Source organism: Saccostrea cucullata, unplaced genomic scaffold (assembly GCF_032062105.1).
Source record: "Saccostrea cucullata isolate Sc308-1 unplaced genomic scaffold, CSIRO_AGI_Scuc_v1 ctg12939, whole genome shotgun sequence".
Taxonomy (NCBI): Eukaryota; Metazoa; Mollusca; class Bivalvia; order Ostreida; family Ostreidae; genus Saccostrea; species Saccostrea cuccullata.
In genome coordinates, this window is record NW_026920930.1 from 6,626 (window position 1) to 16,908 (window position 10,283).

The 10,283-nt window shown below is 34.4% G+C and overlaps 1 protein-coding gene across 1 annotated transcript; it reads right to left on the reverse strand.

Moving 5' to 3' along the window:
• Positions 1 to 4,787: 4,787 nt before the first annotated feature.
• Positions 4,788 to 6,014, reverse strand: LOC134258666 (uncharacterized; the record flags this gene model as incomplete). Its single annotated transcript, XM_062741210.1, has 1 exon — positions 4,788 to 6,014. A coding segment is annotated over one exon (1,227 nt), but the record flags the coding sequence as incomplete, so codon positions are not given.
• Positions 6,015 to 10,283: the final 4,269 nt, after the last annotated feature.

The window sequence follows — 10,283 nt, forward strand, 5'->3', positions numbered from 1 at the left end:
TCTGTAAAAGATGTACTTCATATGTGTTGTAATAAATTTGAAATTAGAAGTATTCGTTGTTATTCACACTAATAAATGAATATGTCTGGACGGAGAATTAGGATGGAGATTGCTTTATTGCTAAACCTATTACAGTGGAACCTGTTTAATCCGACACATTTGCAATACGTTTTACTGTGGTGTCCGCCATTCAATTAATACCATGCAAGAGGAATGTCATAAGCGAAAACCAAAATTTGAAATCATTCAAATTCATTGTTATTTAGGTTACAGATAATTCATGTAAGTTAAAAAAGAAATCAAATTTGCAGAACAAGACAAGGAGTTAGAAAGAAATAAGCACTGATTCTTCATTATTTTTTGAAAGATGTTATCTTATATCTGCAACTGTCTTTGCAAATAAAACTTAGCGAGCTAACATTAATCAATATGTTTGCAAATACTTTTGCAATTATGAGACTACATCTTTTAAAATAAATGATTCAATATGACAAGTCATTCTCTATTATGCAATGTGAAGACTTTGGTTTATATATATATATATATATATATATATATATAACTGATTTACCACTTACAGATAAATCAGGAAAAAAAAAAATAACAAACAAACAGACAACTGGACCGACCGTCCTAGGAAAATACATTTGCCCCTTATTTTTTTTGGATTACGGATAGAAATTTTAAAAACAACACTTTGTGCTAAAATGTTTGTATGGTGAGAGGAGATCCCAGTCAGTTTCCTTGGGAAAATAACGAAACAATATAATGCACTGTCTGTCTTTGTGTACATGCTATTCATAGTTTATTTAAAACATGAGGATAAATCTAGATCTCTTCCGAGGAGACGAATATATATATACAATCCGAGGATAAAGTTAGATCTCTTCCGAGGAGAGGAATGTACGATCCGAGGATAAATCTAGATGACTTCCGAGGAGACGAATATACGATCCAACGTTAACTTAAGAATACTCCATTTAATGATTTAGAACTTTATACACCATGCTTAATGAAATTATATAACAAAGATAATGGTTACAAATGTTTATTTTGATTAAAAGAGAATGAATCATTATGTACAGAACACTCTTCTGGCTCCAAATAAAATGGAGAATCCTCACAAATAAAGGGAAGTTTTAGTCCGTCTTCTCCTGTATAGTACGTATAGTTTCTCTCAGTCACCCAGCGCCACCTGCCGTCGTTATGATAAGTCAAAAGGAGGCCAAAGATTGGGTCAACTGCTGTCTCGCCCTCATCGTTAGGATTCCAGTTCTGATACGTCACTGGTGTCCAATTATCAAAAATGAGTCTTTCATTGTCGTCAAATGTCAAAACATTGGCACGAAATGCAAATGAACCGTTGAGATCAACTTCTGCAGAAAAGGACAAGTGACAAGTGTTGAAAAACACGTCAGATCAAAAAGTAAAATACGAGGTACACAATGGCAATATGTAATTAAAATCTGTTAAAGTTTCATTAAATTTCCTTCAGTGGTATGAGAGGAGTTGCGGATAAGAGATGGGTACCCCAAAGCGTAACACACGGACAGACGGACGGACGGAAATACCGATTTCTATATACCCTTCCACTTTTCAAGCGGGAGTATAATAAAAATTAAAATTGAATAAATAATCGTGTCAATGTTGTATCTGACCGAATCCTGATTGACGAATTTTGAAGCGCAGAGAATATAAGGATTTTCGTTATATGTAAAATTTTAATTTCTCACAAATACGAAATTTATGCTGCAGCAGACAAGGATAAAGCATTTTTTTATAGTGTGCCAAAATAAAGAGAAATGCAACTTAGCGGATCTGGATGGAATTGGGGGGGTCAAAACCCCCCTTAAGATATGTCTGAGAGAGAGAAAGAGATTCAAAATATTTGTTGTGCTTTAACCTAAGTACCGGTAATTGTCTCGTAAAGGCTACTTTGAATTTATGTATGAAAAAAATCGGTTGTTCAAATAAAATACGCGCCTGCAATATTGCGTGCACTGTTTTAATGTGTAGATTTTTACAATATATATTTTATTAATAACAGATCAAGTAATGTCAGTTTGTTGCCTCATAACATGAACATTGTGGTTTGCCGCTTGAGTCTAACTAAAGGGTTTTGTGTAGATATAACGAAATATGACGAGTTTAAACAGAAGTTCGAGCAACTAACCCTTGTGCCGAAATGTCCGGGAATTATGAAAAAATAAGTTATGCTTGTGTATTATATAATCTATGTGTGTTTTTGTATAAGTTTAGTATGTATTTCCTTTTCATTTACCGAGAAGTTTGGTAAAATAAAAGGGTAAATACGTTAAGTGCGACGTTTCTACGTCTGTATTCATTGGTATCTTTTCGAATAATTTAATGGCCCTTAAAAGGGCCGTTTATTGTCAACTCCTAGGAGCGACTCTTGATGGTCTTGCTTATTGAAAGCAAGAAGAGGACTGTTCCCGCCTCGTTGAAGTGGATCTCATCGGGAAGGTAATGTCTGGGAAATTTGACATCTATTCTGATGTAGGTTCGGCCAAGGATTTTCTTCATCTTATTGTTAACAGTTCTACGCCTTGCATCAAACTCCTCACGCTGCAAAGGAAATCGAAATTTTCCTCTAGAAACAATCTCTGAGAAGAAAATCTCGGGTTGTCTGCAGCTGGGACTCAAGACTTTAATTTGGTCGAAAAGGCTCGTCAGACAGTCAATGACTGTTGACGCCTCGGCTCCACTGGAAATGTCGTTTCCCCCTAAGCACACTACAACGATGTCCGGGTTGTACCTCAACATCTTGGAGATGATATTTGGACAAGACTGAGAAGCTGTTATCCCACCAACTCCAAACCACCCGACTTCAAATGGCATGACAAAGTCTGTAAAGCTTGAAGCTCGCTTCACGTAGGAGGAACCGAATATGGCGACTCTCATGGTGGCTATAAAATAAAATCACAAATTTCACAGTTATAACAAACTCAAGGCAAATTATGTAATTAAATAATGATTACCTTTTTTGTCATCTATGATTAAAAAGCAGTTATCAAATTTAAAAAAATTGCTATTATATATGATTTTAAAAAATGAACTTTTTGAACTTATACTAATTTTGCTTTGAAATCAATTACCGTGTCGATCATAAATGGCTAATTGGTTATTAATTATGCCTAAAACAACCTCAACATGAAGTACGCTGGGAGTTCAAAATAACTGTTAAACTATATCATCATTACTGCTACTCCTAATTTAAATTTTGTTCGTACATCAATAAGACGATTAACTCTCATTACCGCTTCATACACGAATTCGTAATCGATGACGCAGAAACTGAGTCCTATATTTATATATATAGATTAATCACAATGTTGTCAAAGAAAGTTGGAAATCTATTTAATTCAGTTTGTTATCGAAAATTAAATACAATAGGACTTTCAAAAATTCCCGTGCGTTAGATTTGAAAGACACAGCCCTCAGTAATGTGTCTTTAAGATAATAAAATGTGGAGAAAACCTACCCAAATAACAATAAACCTTTTTTAAGTGATCAGGGAATACATCTCACATGCATGTCCATGTTTAAGGTGCAGACAAATTGGAGGTGCATTGTAGCGATATATGTATTCTACGAAGAGGATACGAATAGGAATAATAATTTAAACCCCCCCCCCCCGCCCAATAAAAATGTTTTTAAAAACCGTAACGACAGCCACAACAAATGTATATCGTCTGTTGAAACACGACGAATTATCATCACGTTGAGTTTCAAACAATACATATATAATAGATTGGATTTAATAAATGGTTTCAAAAAGTTATCAATGTCTTGATTGTAGGGAATTCAGAGAGACAAATAGTTCGCTGTCTTGATAAATAGCGTGTCCCAATATCAATAATTATCAGTAATTACAGTACTTGCAAAACGTCCATAGTTTGAAATGAAACTGGAGTTTTTTTTATGATTTAAACATATTAAAAGCATTCAGTGTACCTAAAAATAATACGAGCTTCAATATTAAACAACTTTAAATTAATGTTCATAGCATTTTGTTTGGAAAGGGGAGAAATGTCTCGCTGAAAACAAATGTAAATTTTTACTTCGTTATGCAAGACCAAAAACAGCACTGCTTATCCGTGTTTGATCCCGAGATCAAAACGAATGAATAAAAAATAATAATATTACACGCACATTTCTAGAATATTTCTGACAATTTAATTTTGTGGAGGCTTTCAAAGTGTCCTGCCCTGTTTTTCAATCTAGATTTTTTAAAATTGTTGTGCATCGATCATATACCAAGTTTTTTAAAGTTAATACCAGTTAATATTGAATAAAAATCACGTGACTATTGTTAGTAGAGAAATGTTGAAATAAGGGTTGTCGGCAGACTTATAGTATATTCTAGGAGAGTTCTGCCAGTAAAACTGTTGCCCAACTCTTGCCACGTGGAGGCATCTCCTGTTAAGAGTCTTTTTTTTTTTTTTTTTTTTTTTAAATAAATAAATATATTATAATCTATTTAAATAAATAAATAAATAAATAAATAAATAAGTAGATATTCTTTCTGTTACATGTTAACCTAGATTTGCGCGAATGTGGCTCCAACTGGAAACCAGCTCATAAGGAGACAGGTCGTACCACATTTTCCCTAATGATGTGTTTGGCGCGAATGGTGGCTCCAACTGGAAGCCTGATCAGAGAAAAAAAGGCCATACCACCATATACTGACAGTGTTTGAAAATTAATAAATTAATAAGCACGATATTGAACGCGTATATACAAGGATATTTTTCACGTTTTACCCGTTACTTTTTAAATTTAAAATCGACAATATAATACCATCCGGCGATTGCTGTTGCCAGTATCTCGATGTAACCATTAATCCACCGTGAAGAAATCGGTCGCAATATATTCCGTAATTCCATCATTACTCCACTACCCGAACCCGACACACGGCCCAACTGACGAACAGACCAGTTGTGCCTTACGCCCTCTGCGAATACTGACCTACCTTCCAATAAAAACATGACATTTTCATTTAAGTATACTTTAGGACACAATTTATGAAGGGTGCCTAGCAAATGCTTGAAGTGTGTTGAAACCCTTATTAAAGTCAAAAACATGTTAAAATTTTTGTATATTACAAAGGATAAAATATGACGCTGAATGAAGTAAGGTAAATCAGTGAATTGCTTTTGGTTTACATTTTCTGTTTCCGGAAAAATTTGCTTACGAGCCCTGACATAATCACTTGGTGTAAACTTTTTAGGGGGTCGCACGTTAGACCTTAATCGGACAGGTGATAATACTGGTGGCTGTTTGTCTAAATTTGAATCGTTTATCCTATCTGTAATTGGAGATAAAGAAGGTGGAGATAAATAAAATGATGAGTTAAGACTTGGGGGAAATAACCTGTCTTTCTCTGTGGAGCTCAGATTGTTTGTGTCGGAGATGGCTGTTGGGGAAAAGCGTTGCAAAGTCGGCGTTTCCAATGCTGGCGGAACAGGAGAATCGATGTGGTCATTTGCAGTCTGAAATAATTCGTTGTCAGGAAAAGAAGCCGAAGGCCCTATGTTTACATGGCTGACCGGAGGAGATAACGAACTGTCGTTGGTGGATAGGTGTAGGTGGAGAATCGAATCACTAGAATAATCTGTAAGTTGAGGTTCAAGTTGAACTTCCTGTAACGAATAGTGAGAAAAATCATTACTGTGAACATTGTTATTATCTGTGTTGTTTTGGTTTGAGTTGAGATCCCTGTTTGGAATACACACTGTATTAACATTATGAAAATTAACTTCATTAATACAAATATCCGCCTGCGTGCCCGGTATCGGTTCTAACCTTATAAAATGAAACTCGAACTCATGGCCTAAATAAATATGTAAAAGATTTTCCCTATTTTGACGATCAAAAGGCAAAATGTACCTTAAGTCTGACTGGGAGCTCGACACAATACCTACTGCGATATTAAATACGTTCGCGATGGCCGTGATGCAGATGTGGTCGCCCCATTCGGTACCCAGTATGCCCTCTTGTTGAGTCACGTTTTGTCCGCCGTCACATTATGTCCGCCGTTACGAAATGTCCGCCTCTTTTTCGGAAAAATCGTCACGTTATGTCCGCCGTCACGAAATGCCCGCCTCTTTTTCGGAAAAATCGTCACACTATGTCCGCCGCTACAAAATGTCCGCCTTTCTCCCCCCAAAATAGTAATATTATGTCCGCCACCAAGAAATGTCCGCCTTCCCCCCCCCCCCCCCCCAAAATCGTCACACTATTTCTGCCGTCACGAAGTGTCCGCCAATCATCTAAAATTGTCGTCACGTTATGTTCGTCCCTACAAAATGTCCGTCCAAGATTGAAAATAGCGTTTTATTTTTTCTTTTCGGTGTTTAATATATGTATCTTTAACGAAACTGGTAATAACGTATGCCATCAGAAATATCCACCAAGAAAAATTAATAATAACGGTCTGTTTTATCTAATTTGCTACAAATGATTTCATTGAACAACATTGTTTCGATCAATTAATGGAGATTTGTTTAATTTCTCTAGATTGTTTTCGGTATTTGAGAATTAGCAAAAATGCAATATAAATAAACTTATAATTGAATAAATAATCGGGTAAGAGTTGTATCTGATCAAATCCTGATTGACGAATTTTGAAGCGCAGAGAATATTAGCATGTACATGTAGGTACATGTATATATTTCCTAAGGATTTTCATTATATGTAAAATTTTAATTCTCACAAATACGAATTTTTTGCTGCAGCAGACAAGGATATAGCATGTTTTATAGTGTGCCAAAATAAGGAGAAATGCAATTTAGCGGATCTGAATGGGATGGGGGGTCAACAGTCCCTCCTTTAAGATATGCTAGAGAAAGAGATTCCAAATATTTTTTGTGTTTTAACCTAAGTACCGGTAATTGTCTCGTGAAAGGCTACTTATAAAATTTATGTATGAAAAAAAAAATCGGTTGTTCAAATAAAATACGCGCCTGCAATATTGCATGCACTGTTTTAATGTGACATATTTATAGATTTTTATGATATATTTTATTAATAACAAATCAAGTAATATCAGTTTGTTGCCTCTCATAACAGGAACATTGTGGTTTGCCGCTTGAGTCAAAATGTTTCTTGTTTTAAATACCTAACTAAAAGGTTTTGTGTAGATATGACGAGTTTAAACAGAAGTCCGAGCAACTATCACTTGTTCCGAAATTTCTGGGAATTATAAAAAAAAATAAGTTATACTTGTGTATTATGTACTTGATGTGTATTTTTATAGGTATTACGTATTTCCTTTTCATTTACCGAAAAGTTCGGTAAAATAAATGGGTATGTACGTCAAGTGCGACGTTTCTACGTCTGGGTTTTGTGTAGATACGACGAGTTTAAACAGAAGTTCGAGCAACTATCACTTGTGCCGAAATTTCCGGGAATTATAAAAAAAATAAGTTATACTTGTGTATTATTACTTGATGTGTAATTTTATAGGTATTACGTATTTCCTTTTCATTTACCGAAAAGTTCGGTAAAATAAATGGGTATATACGTCAAGTACGACGTTTCTACGTCTGTATTCATTGGTATCTTTTCGAATAATTGAATGGCCCTTAAAAGGGCCGTTTATTGTCAACTCTTGATGGTCTTGCTTATTGACAGCAAGAAGAGGACTGTTCCCGCCTGGTTGAAGTGGGTCTCATCGGGAAAGTAATGTCTTGGAAATTTGACATCTATTCTGATATAGGTTCTGCCAAGGATTTTCTTCATCTTATTGTTAACAGTCCTACCCCTTGCATCAAACTCTTCACGCTGCAGAGGAAATCGAAATTTTCCTCTAGAAACAATCTCTGTGAAGAAAATTTGAGGTTGTCTGCAGCTGGGACTTAAGTCTTTAATTTGGTCGAAAAGGCTTGTCAGACAGTCAAAGTTATTCTAAAATCATGAAAAAATTGACGGCAAAAATGAGAACCTTCTCTTAAAGTAATTCCACCCTCCTATGATGTCATAGGTTTTTGCAAAAACTGTTTTTAGTTAAAATTAATACCTGATAGAACAATATCTTTTGGAGGAATGCTTTTCAATAGGTGTAATGATAAATATTGTAAAGTAAAAGAATTTAAAATAAGCATTTTTTTTATTTAATCAATTATTCAATCTTTAAAAAATGTTGACAAGGGCAATAACTCCTTCTCAGGTCTCTTCATTCGGGCATTTGCTTTATTATACTTCTAATGTAACATAGTTTCCCTGATATTCTCAATTCAAAATTATCTTATAAGTAGAAAGTATTTAGGAACATACAGCATCAGAAATATGCATTTTAACCAGTTTTTACATATTTCTCATAATATTGTTTACAAAAAAATGTGCGATATTGTTGTTGACATATGATTGCCACCACGACAAAAGGTCCTTATGGCATTTTTTCTAGAACAGAGAAATAACGTCATAAAGATATGACGTTGCAGACGGTGAGCGTCGTCGCAGATTTTTTTTATACACGTGTTTTACGCTAAATGACACGTCTATCTTTTTGTGCTTCGACTTGACCACTGTATATATGATACTGATTTAATTTTTTTTTCTAAAATACTTAATTCTTAATTTTTATGTAGGATCTTCTAGTGCACTGGTATTTATTTAAGTGTAGACCTATTTAGAATTTGAGACCCGTTTCGCTCATCTAGCTAGATATCGCTATATCGGTATATATATAAATGTGTCTGTTCCTAGGTAATGTTTCCTATGCATGTACGTATCGGCAATTATTTATAGACAAAGTAATTTTCTAAATAATTGAATATGGGTGAACAAAACAAATTTTGATTTACTGGTATAGACAAAACTGAAATAATGGGTATAGCATGGGTATTTTATCAAAATATCGGAAAGGAAATCGTTTCCCTGTATAAGATCCGCTCCAGCATTCTCAGTATTTACATCAATCATGTAAACATTGAATCATCGGTGCATGATCTTCCATATTTTGGTTGTAAAATGCTTTAATGCTGAAAGAATTTGAAACCTAAACACATTATCTCCGACAGAGAAGAAAGGTATCCTTATTAGTTTCCCGAATCTAGCAAAATAATGGACAAATGACAGAGGCGAAATTTTGTAAATAAAAACAGGAGCGGTAACTCTGACAATTGATCGGAATACAAAAGGGGTACCAGAGAGGGTCAATGATTTAATTTTTTTTATATTTCAACTAACAATCTTCAACTAAATTTGCTCCTGTAGTATAAAAATGTTTTATAAACATGTTGTTTCTAGCAGTTCAAACGTTTTACCATGTATTTGAAAAAAAATTAATTAATAAAAGTGTGATTATATCTACGGAAACTAGATATTTTAAAACATTACAGAACAAAAAATAGATGCAACCATGAATCAAACTTTTAAATTTACAAAATATGTTTCATTCATGCGTATCTACTTATTTTGTGAAATTATTTGAATATAGTTGAATTATTTTTTTTTTCAATAATGATGCTCATATATGAATTAGATGAAAAAAGTTGGAAAATGTTGAACCTTAATTTTGTTGTTGTTTTTCCCGATTAATATTACAGAGTTAACAAGCAAAAACTACATTTGGAAATAAAATTGTTCTAAACTAAAGATAGATCATTCTTACATTCATGTAGTATTTTGATAAGAGAGAGAGAGAGAGAGAGAGAGAGAGAGAGAGAGAGAGAGATCTTATATACTCAACAAAAAAAAGAAACGCATATTGCTTTACTCGTCAAAGAAATTTTTCAAATGTACATGGAACAACTATTTTTTATATCATTGGATACCTGTGACCTATTTAAAGGACAACATGGGGTTTTAAAACCCATGTGTTGAATTATCTCCCTTGATTAAACGTGTTTATGAAGTTATTGTTTTTCATGATTTCTTCTAAATCAGATGTCTATTTACGTTGATATTTTGGATTTAGAAAAACTATTATCACTCCGATTAAACCAAAATTAGAGATTTGATTGCAGTGTTGATGCTGCAATGCCACGCCGAAACAAAGATGAACACAACCAGGCTAACGATGATACTAAACGAAGCTACGCAACACGAGGTTGCAACTGCATTTGGAATACATCAATGGGCCTTGCAGCCATTAAACTATCGTCGAAAGACCAAGAATTAGCCGTTCGCAGGTAACCACACCCAGGCAGGACCGTCTGACCCCCCCCCCCCCCTTCAGCACCTCACGCGATTCAGAACTTGCTGTAAAAACTGCTGCTACATTTGCTATATGAAAAAATCAGCACAAAAGTGCATAA